Source organism: Pelodiscus sinensis, chromosome 3 (genome assembly GCF_049634645.1).
Source record: "Pelodiscus sinensis isolate JC-2024 chromosome 3, ASM4963464v1, whole genome shotgun sequence".
In the NCBI taxonomy this organism is placed as follows: Eukaryota; Metazoa; Chordata; order Testudines; family Trionychidae; genus Pelodiscus; species Pelodiscus sinensis.
Genome location: NC_134713.1, coordinates 484,585 through 511,332, shown reverse-complemented (window position 1 = coordinate 511,332; position 26,748 = coordinate 484,585). Strand labels below are relative to the sequence as shown.

Below are 26,748 nucleotides of genomic sequence, written 5' to 3'. Positions count from 1 at the left end.
GTTAGTGTTCTGAGGAGCTGTCAGATTAATACAATTTCAAAATTAAAAAAAAGTTCAAGGACAGCTGTCAGCCTGCAACTCAGGAGGAGACTGCTGCAATTGCAAATGTGAAACATCTACATTTAAGATTTAGTTCAATAAAATGTAAGTGTTTTTTCATTTAGTGATTTAATTCTTACCATTCCTAATATACTGCTACTGCATCTGCAGCTTGACACAGGTAATGAGTATTATATTCTATTTTCCTAAATTGATAAAAATCAATGTATCTAAAAAATTACACAAAGTATACTCTCTTAGATGATGTAAAATTCTCTTGTATATTAAAATGTTTTAGTGCTCAGATATGCACTACTGTTTAAGAAATATCTGAAGTAGTATCAGTGGGAATCTTTTTTAAAATCAATGATTTTTGAGTGATTTAAATTAATGATTTAAGTCAATCCACCCTGCTCTTTGTATACTTTGAAGTCACCCCAAGATTGGGATTGATGTCTCCAGTACATGGGTCAGTGTTCTCTCTAAGCTGCCCAGCAGCACAGCTTCACAGGTGATTAATCAGCCCTGCCCAGTCAGAGCCTCAGGGCCCAGTGCAGGGAGCTGACTAACTGGGCCAGGCTGATTAATCACCTGTGGAGCTGTGTTGCTGCCCAGCTTAGAGGGAACACTGACATGGGCCATGGATTAAGCTTTCTTCCTACATGGACGTAGGAGACAGACGCGTTGAGAGTCTCTGGGTTAGATTAAAAGGGGTAAAAAAACAAGGGTGATGTCATGCTAGGAGTCTACTACAGACCACCTACCGAGGTAGAAGAGCTGGATGAGGCTTTTTTAAAACAACTCACAAAATCACCCAAAGCCCAAGATTTGGTGGTGACGGGGGACTTCAACTATCCAGACATTTGTTGGGAAACTAACAAAGTGGGGCAGACTATTCAGTAAGTTTTTGGACTGCATTGGAGACAATTTTTTATTTCAGAAGGTTGAAAAAGCTACTGGGAGAAGCTGTTCTAGATTTGATTTTAACGAATAGGAAGGAAGGAAGGAAGAACAGCAAAATAGAGAAAATGGATTTGAGGAAGGCAGATTTTGGTAAGCTCAGAAAGCTGGTAGGTAAGGTCCCATGGGAAGCAAAATTAAGGGGAAAAACAACTGAAGAGAGATGGCAGTTTTTCAAAGGCACATTATTAAGGGCCCAAAGGCAAGCTACTCCACTGTGTAGGAAAGATAGAAAGCATGGCAAAAGACCACCCTGGCTTAACCAGGAGATCTTGCATGATCTAAAAATCAAAAGAGAGTCATATAAAAAGTGGAAACTAGGTCAAATTACAAAGGATGAATATAAGCAAACAATACAGGTATGCAGGGGCAAGATTAGAAAGGCAAAGGCACAAAACGAGCTCAAACTAGCTACAGACAGACATAAAGGGAAACAAGACAACATTCTATAAATATATTAGAACCAAGAGGAAGACCAAAGATAGGGTAGGTCCATTGCTCAGTGCGAGAGAAACAGTAACAGGAAACTTGGAAATGGCAGAGGTGCTTAATAACTTCTTTATTTCAGTCTTCACCAAGAAGTCTGATGATGAAGGAATATCTAAGATAAGGAATACTAGTGGGAATGGGGTAGGCTTAGAAGATAAAATAAAATAAAACAAATTAAAAATTACTTTAAAAAGTTAGATGTCTGCAAGACACCAGGGCCTGATGAAATGCATCCTAGAATACTCAAGGAGCTGAAAGAGGAAGTATCTGAGCCTTTAGCTATCATCTTTGAAAAATCATGGAAGACGGGAGAGATTCCAGAAGAAAATCTAGAAAAAGGCACATCTAGTGCCCATCTATAAAAAGGGAAATAAAAACAACCCAGGAAACTTCAGAGCAGTCAGTTTAACTTCTGTGCCAGGAAAAACATTAGAACAAGTAATTAAGGAATCTATCTGCAAACATCTGGAAGAAAATATGATGATAGGTAACAACCAGCATGGATTTGTAAAGAACAAATCGTGTCAACCCAATCTGATAGCTTTCATTGATAGGATAACGAGTCTGGTAGATAAGAGAGAAGTGGTGGACCAGGTATACCTAGAAGTTAGTAAGGCATTTGATAGAATCTTGCATGATCTTCTTATCAATAAACAAGACAAATACACCTTAGATGGGGCTACTATAAGATGTTATGCATAACTAGCTGAATAACCACTCTCAGGCTATGTCTAGACTGTAAGCCTCTTTCGAAAGAGGCTTTTTCGAAAGATACTTTTGAAAAAGCCTCTTTAGAAAAAGAGTGTCTAGACTACAACCCGTGCTTTTGAAAAAGCGGCTTGCTTTTTCGAAAGAGAGCACCCAGTCAGTCTGGAAGATCTCTTTTGAAAAAAGCACAGTTTGCATTACATAGCACCTTTTTTCGAAAGAGCACTTTTGAAAAAAGGTGTTATTCCTCATAAAATGAGCCGCGGTCGAAAAAACTATCACATTCTTTCAATTTACTTTCGAAAGAACATGGCAGATGTCTAGACGCAGGGGATGTTTTTTCGAAAGAAGGCCACTGTTTAAAAAAAAAAAAAAAAAAACCTTTAGTCTAGACACACCCTCAGAGAGTAGTTATTAATGGTTCACAATCCTGCTGGAAGAGCATAGCAAGTGGGGCTCCACAGGGGTCTGTTTTGGGACTGGTTCTGTTCAATATCTTCATCAACGATTTAGATATTGGCATAGAGAGTACGATTATTAAGTCTGCAGAGGATACCAAGCTGGGAGGGGTTGCAAGTACTTTGGAGGGAGGGTCATAATTCAAAATGATCTGGACAAACTGGAGAAATGGTCTGAGGTCAATAGGATGAAGTATAATAAGAACAAATGCAAAGTGCTCCACTTAGGAACGAACAATCAGTCTCTCACATACAGAATAGGAAGCGACTGTCTAGGAAGGAGTACTACAGAAAGGGTCATTGTGGACCATAAGCTAAATATGAGCGAACAATGTAACGCTGTTGCAAAACAAGCAAACATGATTCTGGGATGCATTAACAGCAGTGTTGCGAGCAAGACACAAGAAGTCATTCTTCCGCTCTACTCTGCGTTGTTTAGGCCTCAATTACAGTAGTGTGTCCAGTTCTGGGCATCACATTTCAAGAAAGATGTGGAGAAATTGGAGAAGATCAAGAGAAGAGCAACAAGAATGATTAAAGGTCTAGAGAACATGGCCTATGAAGGAAGACGGAAAGAATTGGGCTTGTTTCGTTTGGAAACAAGAAGACTGAGGGGGGACATGACAGCAGTTTTCAGGTATCTAAAAAGGATGTCACAGGGAGGAGGGAGAAAAATTGTTCTCCGTGACCTCTGAGGATAGGACAAGAAGCAGTGGGCTTAAACTGCAGCAAGAGATGCTTAAGTTGGACATTAAGAAAAACTTCCAACTGTCAGGGTGGTTAAACACTGGAATAAGTTGTTCTAGGGAGGTTGTGGAATCTCCATCACTGGAGATTTCTAAGAGCAGGTTGGACAGACAGCTGTCAAGGATGGCCTAGACGGTACTTGGTCCTACAGTGAGGGCAGGGGACTGGACTTGATGACCTCTTGAGGTCCCTTCTAGTTCTAGTGTTCTATTATTCTATGAGTCTTAGAGTAAGCTTTGGACTCTCAGTACTGGGATATGTGAAAGTCCACTTCCAAGTGAAATTATTACTCATTGCTCTGACAACCAGAGTGGCAAGGTGTCAGGAGAGGTCCTCTGTGATCTGACCCTGATCAAGATCTGTGCCAGGAATGCAGCACAGACTGCGTCCTGGCAATATGTAGATGGGGCTCCAAAGCCAGCACTTAGTCAGACGTTGCCATAGACAAATGACCTCGTATTGACAATCTTGAAAGCTGAGCTCAAGTTGAAAAAGTGTCTTCACCATGAAGCAAAGAAGATGGCAGCCTTCACAAGTATAATAAGTCTCTAGCCACAGCATAAAACTCTGGTATAGTTGGTACTGTCATGGGCTGTAGCCCTGCAGTGAGAAGGCAAGAGTGCTCTGTTAACGTCAAAGCAGTAGCCAGTTTCAGCTTCCTCATCCCAGTCTTGAAAGTGCTACAGAATGCCTCTCCCTGATGTGGTCCTAACCCAAGCACTTAAGACAGTAGGAGTGAGGATCACCAAGAGACCAAACAAGGACTTGTTTCTGGAGCCCAAACATGGTTTGAATTCCAGGGACCTTGGCAAAGACCTCCTCTGATACTGGGAGGGATCTGCAAACCAGCCAGACTGGGAAAATACCCCCAAAATGGGGTAATTTTTGTATGCCTTTAGACACAGAGTAGTTGTTCACGAAGAACTTCAGTGTCTGACATAGGATAGTAAGAAGTGACTGGAGAGTGAGGTAGCTCTGGCCTTTATATTCTCATCTGGAGCTCAGCAGTGACTGAGGCCATGCTACTGGTACTGCTAGAGAAAACACTGCAGCACTAATGTACAAGGTATGCACACACTTACAGTGTAATGGACATATCTGAGCACTTAGAACAGTGAATCATGCTGTGAGGTCTTGAGTCATACAATGCCTACTTGTATTGTGTATTAAACACTCTATACTTACAAACTGCATATACAGCAGCATAGTCTAAGTCACTCATCACCCCAACCAATGAGTGTTCAGCAAGGCTGACTTTAAATTCTGGGTTGATTTGTTTTTATGGCTTCTTACCTGGGAAGTGAGTGCAATCCTGGATTTGCCAATGTGGTTGCATGTCTTGCACATGTAATCATTTTTGGGGAGGAGGGAGGCTTAAGGTGTTGGCCTTAAGACATTCTTTATGTCCTTCAAAGACCTGACAAGCCATTCCTCAGAAGTAGACATGGCTTCTTGGCACAGACCTCATTTGGCTCTGTCCAGTGCAGCAAGTTTGAGACCGGCCCTGCATGCTTCGTGTCTTAGGAATGGTTGACCATTAGGGCAGATTCTTGTGTTCAACAGGAAACCTTGTATGCAGATGCTGTGTCCAACCCAGAGAAGTTAAACCCTGATGAGCATACTCTCAATGACAGAGACATGGAACTTCAAGGATTTCAGTGTTGGGGACCCCGTTGGGCCACTTGATGTTGCAGACAGATCTTATGCAATAAAGGTGGAAGCTCTCCAGCTATTCGATGTGGCATTTTTATCTTGGTTCTGAGGCAGACTCCATGCCCCCTCCAAAGCCTGTGGATGAGTCTGCTAAATGTCAAGTTGGCCTTTGCTAGGCACTGAATCATACAACACTGCATTGCTGGGGAGAGGAGTACTGTACCTAAAGAAATCCTACTCAAATCACCCGAGGAGGAGAAGAGCTCCTTATCCACCCTAATCTATAGAGAATGACCATCATCCTAAAGCCACCTGCGTGAAGAGACGTAAATAAGGATTGCCAGTAGCATCCTCTACTTCCCCCTGTAACCACAGGATTCTGGAAAGCATATTGGGTTGAATGACCTCAATGAATTGGGTGTGCACACATTTATAGTCTGTGAAAAATACGCTTGTAATATTATTACCCTGTCCTCACCCACATATTGCATCTTGTCATAGATAAAGATGACAGTATTTTGGGGCAAGGACTGCTTCTGTACAGTGTCTCAAACAATTGGACCACTGACTTTTCCATAAGATATGTATGTAATAAATTCATGCACACACATTTAATGGAATAAGTAACCATGTGTTGTGTTGCTCACCTCTTGCATTAGCACTGCATGTGGTGCTTACAGGCCCCAACTAGGTCAACAGAGAAAAGCACAGAGAAAGGCACAACATTGGGAGAGGGAGGAACACAACATTGGGAGAGGGAGGCAAAAGGTTATTAGGGTAAGGAAAGCAGCTTAGCTGCTAAAAAAAAGCAAGGTGATAGGGTTGAGGAAGAATTGGGAAGGTTTGATCACACCTGGGTAGAGTTAAAAAAGATGATGGACAAAGTGATCACCTAAGATTCTGGCCAAAAAAATGGGGAGTAGATTAAGTCCTTGGTGAACCACTGAATCCACAGAAGACAATGATCTCAAAAGTGGACGTTTTGATTTTTGAGGCTGGGGTGTGGGTTATGTCTCCAAGAATATGGTGGCATATCCAGAATGTCAATTCAAGACCAGGATGCACACAATGCCTCACCACAGTAACTACATTACAGGAGGCCCTCGACTTGCAACAGTCCGAGTTCTGACCCCCCACACTTACAACCATTTTTGTTTGTTTTCGGAAGGGGCTGAAAACCCCCAACTTACGTCCTTGGCTCGCATTTACGACGGCGCACAGCACTTATCGTAAATGAGAGTTCAAGTTACGATGCCCCCAACTTGCGATGCTTCCCCCGGAACCAATCACGCTGCAAGTGTATTGTTCTTTTCACCTCCTGCAGTTTTTCAAACTCTAACCTCTTCTCAGAGAAATGTAGGTGTCACTGCAAACTTGTAGCTAAGGAAAGCTCTGGATATGAATGGGGAGAGCTCAGCCTTCATATTGTTCATGACAGGAGGCAGAAAGGAATAGCAGCATTCATGAGACACTCAGCAAGGACCCCTGAACTGGCACCCAAAAATCTTCCATATCATCAACTGATAATACTTGTTCAAGTACAGTGTAAGTGAAAATCTTTTAAAACAGTATTTCCCAAACTATGGGCCGTGGCCCGGTACTGGGCTGCGGGGAAAAAAATACCGGGCCTCAGTGTGGCTGCTGGGAGGGGAGTAGGGCATGGCGGGCTGGGGGGGGGGGGGGGGGAGGAACGGCAGCCGGAGGCAGAGGCGGAAATAGGGTAGGGGCAGCAGGGCTGTCCGGTGGAAATCAGGGGGGGAGCGGGCAGGCGGGGGGCGGAAACAGGGTTGTGGGCAGCGGGGCTGTCTGGCTGTCTGGCGAAGATCGGGGGAGAGGCCGGCTGTCTGGCAAAGATCAGGAGGGAGCGGCCAGCTGGCAGAAGCAGGGTTGGGGGAAGCAGGGCTGTCCGGCGGAGATCGGGAGGGGCGAGCAGCTAGTGGAAACAGGGATGGGGGCAGCGGGGCTGTCTGGCGAAGATCGGGGGGGGGGGGGGAGAGGGACGGCCGGCTGGCAGAAGCAGGGTTGGGGGAAGCAGGGCTGTCCGGCGGAGATCGGGAGGGGCGAGCAGCTAGTGGAAACAGGGATGGGGGCAGCGGGGCTGTCTGGCGAAGATCGGGGGGGGGGGGGGGGGAGAGGGACGGCCGGCTGGCAGAAGCAGGGTTGGGGGCAGCAGGGCTGTCCGGTGGAGATTGGGAGGGGCGAGCAGCTAGTGGAAACAGGGTTGGGGGCAGCAGGGCTGTCCGGCGGAGATCGGGGCAGGCAGGCGGGGGGGATGGCCAGGGGAGAGCGGGAGGAGTAGGACTGGAGAACCAGCCTCTGGAAGCAGGGCTGGATGGGGTGGGGGAGGCTGGACGGGAGAGATCGTGAGGAGGAGGACGGGAGAACCAGCCGCCGGAGCAGGGCTGGACGGGGGCACCGGGGCTGGCCAGAGGAGATCGGGAGCGAATCGGCCGGTGGGAAGCGGGACTGTAAAAACAGTACTGAAAAAAAACAGGTACCAACCAAAGTAAAAAGTTTGGGAAACCCTGGTGTAGCCAGCTTTCTATCCATCTTACAGTCCATCTATCCAATCCATATTCCCTTAACTTGCTGGCAAGAATACTGTGGGTGACCGTATCAAAAGCCTTGCTAAAGCTGGCACTGGGGGCTTTGGGAGGACCCGAAACAACTTATTAGAATATTCTTCATTTGCTTAATGAATATGCAAATATGCAAATGAATGTTACCAGTCCTCCAAAAGCTTGTGAATGGATTTACTGGTCCCCGTGTCAAAAAGTTTGGGAACCCCTGCTTTAAAAGTAGTGGACCAGGCTGTTCATTTGCAGAAATCATTTCTTCCCACAGTTTTAATTTTTTTTATTTTAAATTCTGTGTTGTTAATGACGTTAAAACTCAAATTAAAAATAAAAGTTTAAAATAAGAGGATTGTTCTAAATCATTGCTTAATTTTCTGTGTAATTAAAGGCTCTATTTTTCAGATGTGATTAGCAGCCCCAATTTGCACTGAAGACACTGGAATCTGATGGTGTTCATCTCCAAATGTCTATCAGGGATGGTCTAGACAGTATTTCGTCCTGCCATGAGGGCAGGGGACTGGACTTGATGACCTCTCGGGGTCCCTTCCAATCCTAGTATTATATGATTCCTCTGAGCATAGTCCCTGAATGCTCTGGGACTAAACACCACGGAGTGGCACCTTAGAGACTAACAAAACATGTAGATGGTATCATGAGCTTTCGTGGGCACAGCCCACTTCTTCAGATGACAGGAGTAATACTAATATTCATAATAATATATTAGGAGGAGTATAAATATATTGCTTGAGAATGCAGGGGAGTAATCACGAAGGGGAAAGCCCAAATGGAATTACACCTGGCAAGGGATGTGAAGGGGAACAAGAAAGGTTTCTACAGTCATGTTAGCAATAAGAGGGTGGTCAGAGAGTGTGTGGGGCCCTTACTGGATGAGGGAGGTAACCTAGTGACAGATGATGTGGGAAAAGCTGAAGTACTCAATGGTTACTTTGCCTCTGTCTTCACGGACAAGGGCAGCTCCCAGACAAATGCACTAGGCAATGCAGTATGGGAAGGAGGTGGGCAGCCCTTGGTGGAGAAAGAACAGGTTAAAAACTATTTTAAAAAGCCGGACATACACAAATCCATGGGTCCAGATTTAATGCATCCAAGGGTATTGAGAGAGTTGGGAAATGTCATTGTGGAGCCTTTGGTCATTAGCTTTGAAAACTCCTGGAGACCAGGAGAAATCCTGGATGACTGGAAAAAAGCAAATGTAGTGCCCATCTTTAAAAAAGGGAAGGAGGACAATCCAAGGAACTATAGACCAGTTAGCCTTACCTCAGTCCCCTGAAAAATCATGGAGGGGATCCTCAATAAATCCATTTGGAAGCCCATGGAAAGGGGGAAAGTGATCAGGAATAGTCGACATGGATTCACAAAGGGCAAGTCCTGCCTGACCAATCTGATTAGCTTCTATGATGAGGTAAGTGGCTCTGTGGACATGGGGAAGTCAGTGGATGTGATCTACCTTGACTTTAGCAAAGCTTTGGATACGGTCTCCCACAATATTCTTGCCAGCAAGTTAAGGAAATATGTATTGGCTAAATGGACTGTAAGGTGGATAGGAAGCTGGCTGGATTGTTGGGCCCAAAGGGTAGTGATCAACGGCTCGATGTCAGGTTGGCGGTCAGTTTCAAGTGGAGTGCCTCAAAGATTGGTTCTAGGGCCAGTTTTCTTCAACATCTTCATTAATGACCTGGACAAGGGGATGGATTGCACCCTCAGCAAGTTTGCAGATGACACTAAGCTAGGGGGAGAGGTGGATATTGTTGGAAAGCAGGCTTTTTCTGTCCATGGCCTTCGCGTATCACCCATCCTGCCACACAAGGCCCCTCACAGAAAACCCAGACTGTGAGATATTCAGAGAAGCATAGGAAGCACAATGCAGCTTTCTGTAAAACGGAATTTGGCCTTGTAGGCATCATAGAACAGGGAGGTGAGCATGAAAAAATAGAACACAAGCTGCAAGAGATAAATAAGAGTCTCTTGACCAGTCCTTGAAAGCAGGGAGGTAGGCATAGGGAGATAAGACGCAACTGCCATGAACACAGACCATGCCCACACCCAGCACTGTCCACGGGGCCATCAGGCGGGCATCATGAAAAATCCTATAGGGCAGTATTTCACGTTACCTCATTACCAGCCTATCAGGCCCGGCCAAGGAACTAACCCTAATAAGGTACCAGATATCAGGTTATGTTATAAAAGACCCTCAACCCCTTTGTTTGACGGAGGTTCCGTGTATTGAGGGCACGTATCTTTTTTTGCCCGGCTAAAGGATTGATCACCCTAAGGCTGCCTTCCCACCCTTCGAGTCAAATATAGGGGTGCACGAGTCCTGAGCATGCTCCGAGTTCTAACGTATCTTTGTGTTGTTATCGTAGCTGGATTTGTAAGTATTGCTTAAATGTATTAGTTATTGGTTTAATTAATAGTTAAATTGTGTTAATTTCACTGTGTAATTCTGTAAAGTGTATCTAAGTTCTGTTAACCACACTGTGTAAATTGTATAATTTTGTGTTGTGTAGTAGTGTTGTATTTAGGTTAAGTATAAGTGTTAGAAATAGAAGTTCAGGAGTTGTTAAGTTGTAAAAGTAGATTTATGACTAACTCCATCAGCTGCCCTAAAATAACCATAGAGGGGCTAGCTTTAAACGGAGTTTTTATTATCATTATATTGTCTTTGTTTTTGTATTTTTGTTAAGCGAATTAGAGATAGTGATTTAATATAAGTAAATTGTAATCTAAGAATTGTAATCAGTTAGGTATAGTCGTGTTCAAGTTTTCTACCCTGTAAAAGCATTAGGCAATTGTTAGTTAAAAAGACCATTTTCTAATTGTTAGTTTTGATAAAAGAATCATTCCACTTAATAAAAATCATTTGTTTTACACCATCATATAGTAGTTTTCACTAAGTAATCGGCTTTAACCCTTGAGGCTTCCACCACATCACTGAACCAAGGTGTAACAGATATGTTGCAGGGTAGGGATAGGGTCCAGAGTGACCTACACAAATTGTAGGATTGGGCCAAAAGAAATCAGATGAGTTTCAACAAGGACAAGTGCAGAGTCCTGCACTTGAGACAGAAGAATCCCAAGCATTGGTACAGGCTGGGGACTGACTGGCTAAGTAGCAGTTCAGCAGAAAAAGACCTGTGGATTGCAGTGGATGAGAAGCTGGATATGAGTCACCAGGGTGCCCTTGTAGCTAAGAAGGCTAATGGCATATTAGGTTGCTTCAAGAGGAGCATTGCCAGCAGATCCAGATAAGTGATTATTCCCCTTTATTCTACACTAGTGAGGCCACATCTGGAATATTGCATCCAATTCTGCGCGCACATACCCCACCACAGAAAGGATGTGGACGCATTGGAGAGGGGCCAGTGTGGGGCAACCAAAAAGACTAGGGGGCTGGAGCACATGACCTACGAGGAGAAGTTGAGGGATTTGGGCTTATTTAGTCTGCAGAAGAGACGGGTGAGGGGTGATTTGATAGCAGCCTTCAACTCCTTGCAGGGGGGTTCCAAAGAGGATGGAGAGAAGCAGAACAAGAAGAAATGGGCTCAAGTTACAGTGGGGGAGGTCTAGCCTGGATATTAGGAAAAACTATTTCCCTAGGAGGGTGCTGAAGCACTGGAATGGATTACCTAGGGAGGTGGTGAAATCTCCATCCCTAGTGGTTTTTAAGTCTCAGCTTGACAAAACCCTGGCTGTGCTTTCGGCAGGGGTCTGGACTTGATGACTCCTGAGGTCTCTTCCAGCCCTATGATTCTATACCATCTATATGTTTTGTTAGTCTTCAAGGTGCTACTAGAGTATTTGTTGTTGCTGAAGTTTTTCTTGTTACAGACTAACTCGGCTACCCCTCTCAAACCATACAGTGGGACATCAGAGAAAGCAAACTAAGATCCGATGTATGGAAAATAACAGCATATACACACTTTTCTGAACAGAAACTTCAGACACAGTAAATACGCAGCTTACCGTTTTCAACGTGTGCAAGTCTGTGCATGAGAGGTAGCCACACAAGGCACTGGGGGGGTGGATCAACCATCAATGTGTCTAAAAACATATTTAGCATTATCTTTTTCTGTAAAAGAAACAAAAGCATGACTCACTTTCAAGATAACTGCATTCTTTGCCATTACCTCCATCCTATGGTTTCTTTAGCATTAATTTACTGTTTGTTCCGTATTGTTGAGGACAGATACAATCACTCTTACTCCCCAAGAAATTTTCAAACTTAGACAGTACATCACAAACAAGACAGTACATACTACATACATTATCAATAAATACATACTACATATGTAAATTCAAAGGGGACGAGTATGTAATCAGTATTTTGTGAGGCACAGTTGAAAGGCCTTGCAAAGAAGTAGTGTAAAGGAGGGATTCAAATGTGAAGTGAAAAGGTTGTTTAGTGAACTGGCGTTCCAAGCACACGGTACAACACTGAAAAAAGTACAAAGACAAGGAAAGGTGGAATGAAAAGGAGTATTTCAGTTAATAAGGGAGAAGAAATGTGATTAGAAACGGGTATGGGCAGAACTGTACTAAAAGGTGAATAAATGGGCAAGTAAACTGATTTTAAATTAAGAGACTGATAGAAAGAAGCGGATTTTCAAGCAGAGAACACTCTCCAGACCTAGATGCATACGTTTCATGACTGCAGACAAATAGGGAAGGAAAGAAGGAAGAATGCATACCAATGAGTTTTGTCAGGAAGAAAAGCTAAGGAAACTATGGCTAAAGGGAAAAAACTATTTCACTAGGTAACTTCTTAAATAGGCTTCCACTTTTACAGGAGGAAACAAGACCTGTGCAAGGCCAGACACATCTAGTTTTGAAGCCAAAAACCCTGCTCTGCCAAGTGATCTGAGGGATAAGAAACACTGTTCAGGCAGCCTGCCTTGTCCCGTCTCCCTAGCCATTGGCGGCACATCAAAGCGGCCACCCTGACGGTGATTAAAGAAGATGGTGGCAGCCCTGCTCACAGCAGTGAGGCATAAAAGGCCAAAGCCTGCTTTATAGGAGAACTGTCCATCATTCTCCTGGGCAGCAAGCACCCGTGACTGAAGCACTCTTTTTGGAGAAACTTGCTACGTCCAATTCACCTGTATCGTGTGTCTGCCTTTCCCCCCTGATGAGTACAAACCCATACAAATAAAGGGCTGGAAGGGACATCGAGAGGCCATGTAGTCCAGCCCCTACAGCAAGGCAGGATGAAGTATGCTTACATGATGCCTGAGAGGTGTGTGCCCACCTGTTCTTAAAAACTTCCAGTTGACGGGGATTCCACCGTCTTCCTGCACTTAACAACCCCTATAGTTAGAAGATTTTTCCTACTATCTAACCTAAATCTTTCTGAGACTGGAAGTGCCTATGGCAGCCCTCACACTGAATGCCAAAGTCAATGCAGGAAGCAAAAGAGCGAGCAAACACTGGTGGGAAACACCAAAGTTAAACCTCCCATCCAGTCCCAAACTGAGCTCCTGACCCCCCACATCAGTTATCAAGAAGCAAAAACAGCCCTCTTCTTGCATTCCCGCCTCAAGGTCCTATTCAGCACTCAGGTCCAGGACAGTGACAAGTTATTTTAAAACTCTGCTCATGTGTTCAAAATAGGGTTGCCGGGTGTCCGGTTTTGAACTGGACAGTCCGGTACTTGAGCTTTCTGTCTGGGAAATAAATTGAGAAAATACTGGACAAAGAAATGTCCGGTATTTTCTAATTAAGTTAGTTTTATTATTATGAGCATCAGTACGTAGTTGCATACTGCCTGGCTGGCAGACATTCTCACACCATGTAAGCATGTCTATCAGCCAGGCGCACGCAACTACACAGTAGAAAGGAGGGGGGTGGGGCCAGGGAGGAATGGAATCTCCAAGGCCGGACTCGCCCATGCGCCCCGCTGGGACCATGTGCAGGATGGGCAGCGCCCCGGGATCTGCATGCGCCCGGGCCAGCCCCGCTCCCCTCCGGCCAGTTCCCCCTCAGCCAACCCCACTCCTCCCGACCCCCTCCTGGCCAGCCCTGCTTCCCGCCAGCTGGTTCTCCCCCCTTATATCCCCCAGCCAGCCCTGCTCCTCTCCAACCTCCTCCCGGCCAGCCCCACTCCCCTCCCAGCCGGTCCCCCTCCCCGAACTGAGATCAAGTGTGTCTGTTTTGTTTTTTGTTTGTTTTTTTTAAGCCATCTGGTAATCCTAGTTCAAAATGTTCTTCTGATCCCAAGGGGGCAGCTGCATTACCAGGCCAGTATAGATTTGGATCTTACCTCAAGTACTACACTGCCAGTCAATCCTTTAGTGTCTAAAACTAAAGGTTTATTATAAAGAAAAAAAGAAGAAAAGAACTGTAAAATGGTAAAACAGTCACATATGTACAAAGACTTAAAAGTCCATGTATCAGGTTCCTAGCAGTACTGGCGAGTTTGCTGTCTTAAAAGCCTGAAATACGTCCATGGGTTGGAATGGTCATTCAGTCTTTGTTCAGAACTTCAGTTATGGCAAAGTTCCTCCAGAGAGAAAAAGAACAGAACCATAGAATACCAGAACTGGAAGGGATCTCAAGAGGAAAGACTGAAGACAAAATGAAGACGACACAGCTAGCTACCTTTTACATTCCTTTTGCCAGGTTGCTTATACTTCCTTTGTTGCAAACAGAAGACCTGGAAGCCTTAAGAGTTCCATCCATAGCCATGCTCCTATATATCTTGCTGAGTCATAAGGCTATCCCCTACCTTCTATCAAGGGGTCAATTGAATAGCTGATGGGTCTTCAATGGGCCATCAAGCAAGCTAGGCTGTGCTTATACTAAAATGTCACCCAGAAGCAGAGCACAAGTTTTGAAATACAGACACACACAGGTATCCCATAACCTACAATACAAAGCTAATCACCCGGTACTTATAGCCCACTTTATTAGCCTCATTTAACATAGAAAATCTAATTGGCAATATTTTCCCCCGTTCTTTCAAGGCATTGCCATTCTACAATATTGATATTCAAAATATCCTAAAGTGTCCCCCACACTTCAGATAGTGTCACACTCCCATTGCTTCTTTTTTAACTATCTTCACCCGACATTAGAACAATTGATTACCATCCCCTATGCAACACCTCTCAACAAATCTGAAGACTTATCACATCCTTACTCAGGTTTCTCCCCTCAAGACAATATACATGATTTTTTTTAACATCTCCTTCCAGGTTAGGATTCTAAACCTTTTATCATTTTTGTTGTTCTCCAGATTCTCTCTAAGTTGTCCACATCTCTCAAAGAGTATATAGCTTAACAAAGAGAATGTTAACGGATGACTTGATTACAGTCTATAAGTATCTACGTGGGGAAAATGTAATAGCGGTCTCTTCAATCTAGTAAAGAAATTTGTAACAGCCTATGCCATTATGCTAACCACTTTTGAGAAACTATGATATATTTGGTACATAGTATGCCATTTGAAAACTCAATCTACCAAACATTACTGTCCTGGTAAAATATGTGCATCAACATAGTGTGTAAAATTATAAGTCTAAACTGTATAACATTGCTGTAACATGTTCCAGAGGCAGGCCCAAGCCAGTTTTTCAGAGACTAAGATACACTGGCACTTCAGCCAACTGTTAATCAACTCTCACCTGCTTAAAATACAACAAATGGTCCTCTGGCAAGGAGTTCCACAGGTTGATTGTGCGCTGAGTGAAGAAAAACTTCCTTCTGTTTGTATTAAACCAGCTGCCTATTCATTTCATTTGGTGACCCCTAGTTCTTATGTTGTGGGAATAAGTAAATAACTTTTCCTTATTCACTTTTTCCATACCAGTCATGATTTTATAGACCTCTATCATATCCCCCCCTTAGTCTCCTCTTTTCTAAACTGACAAGTCCAAGTCTTTTTAATCTCTCCTCAAAGAACTCAAATGGGAAATTGCGGAACTATTAACTGTGGTTTGTAGCCTATCCTTTAAATCAGTTTCCGTAACTAATGATTGGAAGTTAGCTAACGTGACGCCAATATTTAAAAAGGGCTCTAGAGGTGACCCGGCCATTACAGACCGGTAAGTCTAATGTCAGTACCGGGCAAATTAGTTGAAACTATAGTAAAAAATAAAATTGTCAGACACATGGATGAACATAATTTGTGGGGGGAAGTCAACATGGTTTCTATAAAGGGAAATCATGTCTTACTAATCTGCTAGATAAACTTTAAAAACAACAAATGTTCTGGTAGCACTTTATAGACTAACAAAACATGTCGATGGGATCATGAGCTTTCGAGGACACAGCCCACATCTTCAGATGATCTGAGTTTTGAGTTTAGGATGTGCAGACCCAAAATAAATAGGGGAAAAGGGAGAGAGGGGAAGGAAAAAAATGGAAGGGGACGGGAAACAAGGAGCAGAGGGTATGAAAATATCCAAGGGAAAACCAAATAGGTAGAACTGGTAGATTGACGTGTAGAATCAATGGACACAAATCAGATATATGTATAGGCAACATACAGAAACCTGTTGGGGAACGCTTCCATCTACCTAATCACCCTTTAAAAGATCTCCTAGTAGCTGTTTTGTCACAAACCAATTCTACAAGCCAAATATACAGAGAGGTGTTGGAATTACAATTCATCCACAAATTCAATTCTCACACCGAGATAACAGATGGCTGGGACATTAACAACATTCAATGAAGGTGCCAACAGCTCTTTGTCTGTGTAGATTCTTGCATTAGTATCTTTCCTCTCTAATTGCTATCCTATGATCCTTATCTGCTTCTTTTAACTATCCAATCTTTAGGTGCTTATAGATGACCAGTTCTGCCTATTTGGTTTTCCAAGTGGAGAGAAGTAACTAGTGGGGTTCCCCAAGGATCTGTCCTGGGACCCATCCTATTCATTTTATTTATAAATGATCTAGAGATTGGGGTTAATAGGAAGTTGGCAAAATTTGCAGATGATACCAAAGTGCTCAAGATAGTTCAATGGCTACTATCCAGGCTGGGTAGGGATGTTGTCCTGGGCCTCTGTTTCTCTGGAGGTAGGTGACTGGGGAGGGATCACGTGAGGATTCCCTCTGGGGCATCTGGCTTTGGCCTCTGTCGGCAGACAAGACACTGGGCTGGACGGACCGTTGGTCTGACCCAGTCTGGCCGCTCTTATGTTCTAACCTGCTGATTTGGAAAGTTTGTAGCATAGAAAAGTGTTTATTTAATTAGAAATTCTGTAATGGTAATTGGGGTGGGTATAATAATATTCACCACCTGCTTATTAGTATTCACTGTATGGCAGTTAATACACCAAATAAGGTTTTAGGAAAAGTAGTAACATACTAAAATAGATTAAAGGGTGTAATTGGTGTCAAACTGTTGCCACTTGGACTTTGCATTGAATGTCCAAGGTAAACATGTGTGGACAATAAAGCAGTTCCATTTCCCCCATCTGCTCCTGGGTCGCCTGTTTCTTCTCTAACAAAGTGCCCACACAAAATGCACAGAGCTATTCAAAGTCTCCAGTCAAAGGCACATGAACACCGGAAGTGAAACACCTATAGCGTCAATAATTGAAAGGGAATCTGTTGTTCAAAAGCCCCTGAATTTGGATCAGTAACCAAACCCCACATCACCAACAGACACATCGACTGTGTCTAGACTGGCAAGTTTTTCCGCAAAAATCGGATGATTTTGCGGAAAAACTTGCCAGCTGTCCACACTGGCCGCTTGAATTTCCGGAAAAGCACTGACAATCTCATGTAAGATCGTCAGTGCTTTTCCGGAAATACTATGCTGCTCCCGTTTGGGCAAAAGTCTTTTTCCGAAAGACTTTTGCACAAAAGGACCAGTGTAAACAGCACAGTAGTGTTTTCCGCAAAAAAGCCCCGATCGCAAAAATGGCTATCGGGGCTTTTTTGTGGAAAACCGCGTCTAGATTGACCATGGACGCTTTTCTGCAAAAAGTGCTTTTGCGGAAAAGCATCCTGCCAATCTAGATGTGCTTTTCCGAAAATGCTTTTAACGGAAAAGTTTTCTGTTAAAAGCATTTTCGGAAAATCATGCCAGTGTAGACGTAGCCATCAAGTTTCAAAGCAAGCCTAATAGTTATGATGATTTTAGAGCATTTAATGTTAAGCTTTAAAAAGAAATGTGATTTCAGCCTTAAGTACAGGGGAGCTAACACGCGGCTTCCATTTACTCAGATCCACTTAAAAAATGTTTGGTGGACACAACACACAATCAGAAAAAGAATGTACAGTAAACCATAACAGAAGACGCCACTGGATTTTAGAAGGCAGCATTATTTCAACATGCAATATACAATCACACTTTGTAACTCTTACTTGCTGTGGGAAACATGTCCGTACAGAATGTTCTGTGTATCCAAAAGAAGGCCCTTCAAATACAGCTGTTGGAAGTTTTAACACTTCTCTCAAAAACTGATCAAACTTTGTAAATATCATCAATCCATTGGAATCTGACATTTGGGAGAAAACATCTACAAGAAGAATAAAATAAAACAAAACCTTAGAATATGTTTCCTAAAAAAATGTATTTTATTTTCCACCACAAAATTGTATGTAGTTATGCAATCTATTTCTTCTTGTTTTACCATGAACATTGATTTTCCAAGATAGGATATAAAACTGAACGTGAATGGACTTCATTTTATTATATATCCTCCAGGTTCCCTCCCAACATCCCTATGTAAAATACTTTTCCAGTGTCCTAAAAACCTCAAAGCCCAATATGTTGAAGGCAAGAGAGCTGGATTTGGTGTAGAAGAAAGAGAAAGCTTGAAGCATGGGCTTGCTGCAAGGTTTGAAGGCTGAATCAAAATAAGCAAAAGTTACGCTATAAGCAACAGTCAGGCTCTGTCAAAAGCAGACGCTAGACTGCAATAGGAGCTAGTATTGCTAAAACACAGTGAATATGTAAACACTTGCCAGCAGGCCAGCTCAAGAACATTACAACCGAGCACAGGGCTGGGCAATCATTTTTGAAGGGGGGCCACTTCACAAATTTCTTAAGTGGCCCTGGGCCGCCCCAGAAGGGGCGAAGCGTTGGGCCGAATAGGTGGAGCCAAGCAACTTCCTGTGCTCCGCCACCCACAGACCATGATTGGCCTGGGGGTAGGGTTGCCAGGTGACTGTTTTGAACTGGACAGTCCAGTATTTGAGCTCTCTGTTTGGGAAACAAATTGAGAAAATAGAAATGAGAAGATAGAACTGTCCGGTATTTTCTAAATAAGATGTAATGTAGATTGTGATGTAATGTCACTTGTGTCCGGTATTTTTGTTGAAACCCTCTGGCAATCCTACTCGGGGTGGGGGAGCACATGTCGTCTTTGCCCCCCAGCACCTAGAGGGAACTGCCAGCTGTTTTGAACAACTGGCATTTCCCTCTACATGCCATGGACCCCTGGCATCAGGAGGAGACTTTGCACACTTCCCCCACCCCCAGGCCAATCAGGAACTGAGGTCAAGGGAGTGTGTGAAGTCTTTGCCCCCTGCCCTCACCCTGCAAAGGGTGCGCAGCACCTAGCGGGAACCATCAGCTGTTTTTAACAGGTAGCAGTTCCCTCTGGTGCTGCGCACCTCTGGTGGGAAAGGAGACTTTGCACGCTCCCTCATCACCAGGTCTCTATTGACCCGAGGGCAGGGGAATGGCAGGGCGGCTGTAGGCCGGATCAACCAGCTGTCTTGTCCACTCCGACATAGCACATAAATAGTTTGATAAATGTGATGAATAGTGATGTTTTGCCAGAACTGTTACAAGGTACAAAAGCAGGTGGTGAACAGGGATACTTTTCTAAAACATCAGGAGGAAAGTACAAGGGGAGATAATAAACATGTTGTGAAACACATCTGGTTGTTTATCCCAGCTTGTTTGTCTCCAGCTATAAACATTGGGATAGATGCCCTTAAACTTCCATCTAACCTATAGGACTGTGGGAAAAGACCCACCGCTAACTGTGCTGCATCAGTTGTCATGGGCATACACATGCTAGTGTAATTGTAAACACTGATCAGGAGAGCTAGGACCATGGTTCATCAGCAATACACCTGGCCAATGTCCTTCACTACTAAAACCATCTTGAGGTCTTAAGGAGCAGTTCGACCAGAGCCAGTGTAGCACACTGAAAGAACACATACACAAAGCCAGTGCCTCTGACTCAGTTAACCCAGTCATTTTGCATTCAAACCTGTTGGGGATCAAAGAGTTAATCCTCCTTCCACTGAATCCAGGCACATAAGTAAGTTTAGGTTGCTAACAATGAACAGTCAAGAACTGTATCGAGTTGGCTGACAAGGAGCAAAGAAAATCTTTGGATTTTTTTTTTTATTTTAAAGGAAAAAGTTTCATCCTGACAGAGAGAAACATCAGAAATGTGAAAGTTTTCAAGGAGAGGGATTTTAAGAAAAACTGTAGCAGAAGAATCAACAGAATTTTTCAGCTTCCCAGTTGCCTTCAGGGAAGGCTCTGAAAAAGATTTATGGATCTTGGTGGATAATCATCTGAACCTGAGCTCCCAGTGCACCACTGGGACCAAAAGGGCAAATGCGATCCTTGGATGCATAAATATGGGACTCTTGAATGTGAACTGAGGTGTTACTTTTAGGGCTGCCAAAGGATTTAAGAAAATGAATTACAATTCACCACAGTTTTAATTGCACTGTTTAATAATAATGAAATGCCATTTATTATAAATACTTGGGATATTTTCACATTTTGAGATATATTGATTTCGATTACACAACAGAATACCAAGTATGCAAAGCTAGCATATACTATTTTGCCTACAAATATTTGTGCCATAAAAAGGGGTAACCAAAACAAACAGTTCTTTTCAGTTCACTTCATGCAAGTAGTGCAGTGCAATCTCTTTCATGAAACCGCACTGGACACATGCAGAATCGTGTGTGTTACATCAGTGCGCTCACAAGAAACCAACGTCAAACGTACAATGCTATCCGTAAGAAGAAGCAAAATGTAGGACAATGTAGCACTTTAAAGACTAACAAGATGGTTTATTAGATGATGAGCTTTCGTGGGCCAGACCCACTTCCTCAGATCAAATAATGGAAGAAAATAGTCACAACCATATATACCAAAGGATACAATTAAAAAAAAATGAACACATATGAAAAGGACAAATCATATTTCAGAACAGGAGGGGGATGCCGGGGGGGGGGGGGGGGGGAAGGAAGGAAGGTAAGTGTCTGTGAATTGATGATATTAGAGGTGGGGAGAGTGGGATGTCTGTGAGCTAATGGTAATAGAGGTGATAATTGGGGAAGCTATCTTGGTAATGGGTGAGATAGTTCAAGTGTTTGTTCATTCCTTTTTGGAGAGTGTCGAATTTTAACATGAATGACAGTTCAGAGGATTCCCTTTCAAGTGCAGATGTAAAAGGTCTTTGTAACAGAATGCAGGTGGTTAAGTCATTGAGAGAGTGTCCTTTCTGGTTTGTCCAATGTACATAGCAGACTGACACTTTCGGCACATGATAGCATAAATTATATTTCTGGATGCGCAGGAATATGTGTTCTTGATCTTATAACTCACTTGGTTAGGTCCAATAATGGTATCAGCAGAATGAATATGTGGACAAAGCTGGCAACGGGGTTTGTTGCAAGGGAAGGTACCAGGGTTGGTATTAGTGTGGTATGTCCTGTGGTTGTTGGTAAGAATCATCTTGAGGTTAGGTGGTTGTCTATAGGAGACTATGGGTCTGTCTCCCAGAGCCTCTTGGAGTATGGTATCCTGTTCCAGTATAGGCTGTAGTTTATTGATAATGTGTGGGACAGGTTCCTGGACACCACAGTACAAATCAACAATGGAAAATTAGACACCACTCTCTACAGAAAACCCACCGACTCATACAGTTACCTACATGCTTCCAGCTCCCATCCAGAACACACCACACGATCCATCGTCTATAGCCAAGCCCTTTGATACAACCGCATCTGCTCTAATCCCACTGACAGAGACTTCCTTCCCCCTCCCCCGCATCCCCCTCCTGTTCTGCAATGTGATTTGTCCTTTTCATATGTGTTCACTTTTTTTTAATTGTATCCTTTGGTATATATGGTTGTGACTATTTTCTTCCACTATTTGATCTGAGGAAGTGGGTCTGGCCCACGAAAGCTCATCATCTAATAAAGCATCTTGTTAGTCTTTAAAGTGCTACATTGTCCTGCATTTTGCTTCAGCTACCCCAGACTAACACGGCTACATTTCTATCACTATCTGTAAGAAGAGGTATTCACGCCGCACGGCTATAGCCTGCACTGCACGGTATTGATGTGCCAGATATTCTAAGCGAGGGGTCAGCGACCCTCCCAAAGCGGCGTGCCAATATTTACCTCTTCTGGCCTGGGCTGCACCACTGTCCCGGGATGGGGGGGGGGAGGGGCTCTCTCTTGGCCTCCTGCCCTGGGGCTCCACACTGGCAGGGAGGGGAGGAGCAACGCGAGTGCTTCGCCAGAAGCTGGATGTGGCACAGAGCTTCAGGGCTTCCTCCCACCAGGAAGCCGGCGCTGGCTCCAATCTTGCAGGGGGTGCGATGATGAATTACCAGCACAGGCTGGGGGGTGGCTTGGTGTGGGGTGGATTCCAGGGAAATGGGCAAGGCAGGGGTGGGAGCCTCTGGAGGGGTTCAGCCCTGCTGGAGGTGGGGTCCCATGGGGGTCTGGTCCATGACTCCCTCGGCCTCCTGCCAGTGCTGGTGGCTGCATGTGACTTCAGTGCTGTCTTTAGCCCACCTGCTAAAGTGGATGAGAAGCTGGAGATGAGTCAGCATTGTGTCCTTGTAGCCAAGAAGGCTACTGGCATATTGGGGCGCATTAGGAGGAGCATTGCCAGCAGATCTAGTGAAGTGATTATTCCCCTTTATTCGGCTCTGGGGAGGCCACATCTGGAATATTGTGTCCAGCTGTGGGCCCCCCACTATAGAAAGGATGTGGACACACTGGAGAAGGTCCAGCAGAAAGCAACCAAAATGTTGAGGGGGCTGGAGCACATGACCTACGAGGAGAGACTGAGGGATTTGGGTCTGTTTAGTCTGCAGAAGAGAAGGGTGAGGGGGGATTTGATAGCAGCCTTCAACTCTCTGCAGGGGGGTTTCAAAGAGGCTGGTACCAGCAGTGACAGATGGCAGAACAGGGAGCAACGGTCTCACGTTACAGTACGGGAGGTCTAGGTTGGCTATTAGGAAAAACTATTTCCCTAGGCGGGTGGGAAGTGCTGGGCTGGGTTCCCTGGGGCAATGGTGGAGTCTCCATCCCTAGAGGTGTTTACGTCTCAGCTTGACAAAGCCCTGGCTGGGTTGATTGAGTCGGGGTTGGTCCTGCCTTGGGCAGGGGGCTGGACTCGGCCTTCTGTGGTCTCTTCTAGCTCTAGGATTCTATGCTGAAGGCACCACGAGGCAAAAACAGAGGTGAGTGGAGTGGGGAGCACCCAGGCTGCAGCGCTGGAGTTGTGCAACAGGGTGGAGAGTGGGAGGCTGGAGGAGGCAGGGACGAGACTCCCAGACAAAGGCAGCGGAGGGGTTGGAAGGCGGCTCCGCATCCCCATCGTCCTCTGAAGGAAGACAGGATCCCAGAGCAAGCCCCTCTACTCCCCGTGGCCACTGCACCCCAGTCCAGCTCCAGCCTGCCCGCAGCAGCCAGCTTGGGGGCACCCCACTTCTCCATGCAGCCTAGCCTCCCCTGGAGCAGCTCCGTTCCGCCATGTGGCGCGGCAGCCCCGCTCCTCCATGCGAGTTGGCTCCCCCTGGAGCAGCTCTGGGCCCCAAAGCAGCCACCTGCCACACAGCTCCTCATGCCGGGCCACGTGGCTGCCCCAAAGCTGGAACAGAGGCTGTGATGAGGCTGCCCCAGCAGAGTCAGTCTTCACCTCGGCCCGGCTCCGGCTCCAGCTCCAGCTGCAGCTCCCAGAACAGCCTTGGTCTGCCATGCAAGCCCTGGAACCAGCTGCTGGAGGAGCAGCTGCAGCCATGGCTACCAGAGGAATTACCTGGCTGAGCCCTCATGCACCCACCACCACCAATACCAGCAGCTCCGCTGCTTCCCCGGGCTCACTGCTGCACAGCTCTGCAAGGAGGTGGGCGAAGAAGGGGGAGAGCACCGGCCGCTCGTGCACAGCCAAATCTGCACCTCCCCGTCTGCCTCTGGAGCTGGTTCTGCAGCTGCACACCGGGCACAGGGCTCCCTGCTGCAGGGGGCGGGAGCTGAGCTCCCACTGCATGAGTCACTCAATTGGCTCACTGCCACAAGTGGCACACGTGCCGTAGGCTGCCAACCCCTTCTAAACATGTATGTGCCCCTTCACGCTCTGACCATCATGCCAGAGGACATGCTCCCATGCTGTGGACCGGCTCTGCTTGATAGCAATCCGAAGTAGCGGGACTGACACACATTCCTTTTCCAGCAACAGGAGCCTGCTTTCTTTTTTGGTGATTCAGAATCTGTAGCTTCTGCATTTGAGTCTTGCTCTTAAGACGTCTGACAGCACGTTCCACACCTTGTCTCTCAGATTTTGGCAGGCACGTCTGATTCTTAAACCTCAGGCCAAGTGCTATAGCTATCTCATATTGATGTTGAGACAGGTTTGGTCAGAGATTCCCTCGAGACTGTCATTTGATGTGCTGAAATACCACTGAGCCTGCCTACCTGTCCTCTGTGGCCCCACCACACTTCTCCTGAGCCAGACACTCCTGGCATTTGGCAGCAGCCTCTGTTGTTTGGTTTCCCATCTTTATGTCCCCTTTTGCCAAAGGCAGGGCTCCTCAACTTTTCCCACTTCCAGTCATTGCAATGTCACTGGTACAGCATCCAAAATGGGTTCCAGCATCAGCTGACCTGGCCACATGTCTTGGTAGGACCAACCTTACTCTAGGCTGACTATTTACATATCATTGTCCTGAGTACTGGGAGATTAAGCTTCTTGAGTGCTACTAATGGCCATATATATATATGTATATGTATATATATATATATATGTATGTATATGTGTGTGTATTCAGCCGCTGCTAAAACTGACCAGCGGCTGAATCAGGGAAGCTGGGGCAGAGCAGCTGGGGCGCTGCCGGATTGGTCCCGTAGCGCTGCCCCTCTGGGCTGCAGGACTAATCCGGCAGCACCTCAGCTGTCCCTGATTCAGCCGCTGCTGAAACTGATCAGCGGCTGACTCCATGAAGCCCGAGGCAGAGCTGCTCTGCTCCGGGCTTCCTGGAATCAGCTCCTGATCAGTTTCAGCAGCAGCTGACTTGGCGACACCTGGGACAGAGCAGTTGAGGTGCTGCCAGGTTGGTCCCACAGCACCAAGGGTTGGCGCTACCAGACCAACCCGGCAGCGCCCCAGCTGCTCTGTCCCAGACATCTGGAGTCAGCCGCTGGTTAGTTTCAGCAGCGACTGACTTGGGGATGCCTGGGGTAGAGCAGCTGGAGTGCTGCCGGGTTGGTCCAGTAGCGCCGCTCCTCGGCGCTGTGGGATCAACCCGGAAGCCCCCCAGCTGCTCTGCCCCAGGCGTCCTGATTCAGCCACTGCTGAAACTGACCAGCGGCTGACTCCAGGAAGCCTGGGGCAGATCAGCTGGGGCGCTGCCGGGTTGGTCTGGTAGCGCCAACCCTTGGCGCTGTGGGACCAACCCGGCAGCACCCCAACTGCTCTGTCCCAGGTGTCGCCAAGTCAGCTGCTGCTGAAACTGATCAGGAGCTGATTCCAGGAAGCCCGAGGCAGAGCAGCTCTGCCTCGGGCTTCCTGGAGTCAGCCGCTGATCAGTATCAGCAGCGGCTTAACTTGGGGACACCTGGGGCACAGAAGCTGGGGTGCTGCCGGGTTGGTCCAGTAGCGCCGAGCAGCGGCACTGCGAGACCAACCTGGCAGCCCCCCAGCTGCTCTGCCCTAGGCGTCCCCAAGAGCAGCTGGGGTGCTGCCGGGTTAGTCTCGCCGCACCAAGGGTTGGCGCTACCGGACCAACCAGGCAGCACCCCAGGTGCCCTGCTGCAGGCGTCCCTGATTCAGCCGCTGCTGAAACTGACCAGCAGCAGCTGAATCAGGGACGCCTGGGGCAGAGCCGGACTATCGGAAGGGGGGGCTATGAGGGGTCTGGGGTGGCATCCCCCACCCCAGACCCCTCATAGCCCCCCCTTCCGATAGTCCAGCAAATCTGATAATCCGGCACCCCCTGGGTCCTAAAGGTGCCAGATTATTGGAAGTTTACTATATATATATATATATATATATAAGCTAAATTGATTATCTTTTGTAGCCAGTAGATGGCATGCATTAGCAGAAAAACTAAACTGACATAAAAAGATTCATTCCAATAATTCAATTGCTGGATGAGCAAGAAAAATGCAGCTAATTTTCCAAAATTTAACTATTAAATATAAAGTGCGTGTGACTAATGGTGGAAATAGAAAATTTCAAGGAATGGATACATTTATTTGACTGTACTTACATCTTAGTTTGTCTTGTATTTTCCCACCACACATGGTTGCTAACATAGCTTTAACGGAAAATACTGTCAACTTCCCATGGCCCTCACTGCAAAATAAAATACATGACAAATAATTACTATATGGAATAAGAACAAAAATATGTAAGGGTCAGAAGAAATGTGCCTTTATGCCTTCCTGTAAGGGCTATGCTTTATAAAAACTATTTAACAGGGATACCAGAAGTATCCTGAAATAGCTACCCCGGATCTACACAAGCCGCCCGTTATTTCAAAATATTTTTCAAAATAACTGGTGCACTATTTTGCCATCCTGGTAATCCTCATTGCATGAGGGTTAAAGGATGGCTTGAAATAGCTGTGTAGATGTGCCAAATTTCAAAATAAGCCATTTCGAAATAGATTAAAAATAAGATACGTAATTTGTGCTACGCACATCCAGTAACGTGATCTATGCCATCAAATGCCAGCAATGCCTCACTGCAAAATATATTGGACAAACTGAACAGTCCCTATGGGAAAGAATCAATGGACACAAATCAGATATCCGTAAAGAGAACATACAGAAACCTGTTGGTGAACAATTTAATCTGCCAGGTCATTCATTAAGAGATATTCAAGTTGCTGTTTTGTTACAGACCAATTCCAAAAGCCAAATACACAG

General features: G+C 45.5%; 1 protein-coding gene across 19 annotated transcripts in view; it reads right to left on the bottom strand.

Annotated features, from left to right (window-relative positions):
• DTNB (dystrobrevin beta) overlaps positions 1–26,748 on the bottom strand; it is a 318,597-nt gene that overhangs the window by 241,162 nt on the left and 50,687 nt on the right. For 17 of the 19 annotated variants that reach the window (XR_012902417.1, XR_012902418.1, XR_012902419.1 and 14 more), the window contains 3 exons: positions 26,088–26,173; positions 17,962–18,116; positions 11,615–11,720 (listed from right to left, as the gene is read on the bottom strand). Coding sequence is in view for 15 of the 19 variants with exons in the window: in XM_075923222.1 (XP_075779337.1) it covers positions 11,615–11,720; positions 17,962–18,116; positions 26,088–26,173 (347 nt within the window). In the remaining 4 variants the exon portion in view is untranslated. The remainder of the gene's footprint in view (positions 1–11,614; positions 11,721–17,961; positions 18,117–26,087; positions 26,174–26,748) is intronic. The other 2 variants (XM_075923216.1, XM_075923221.1) reach the window with 2 other exon arrangements.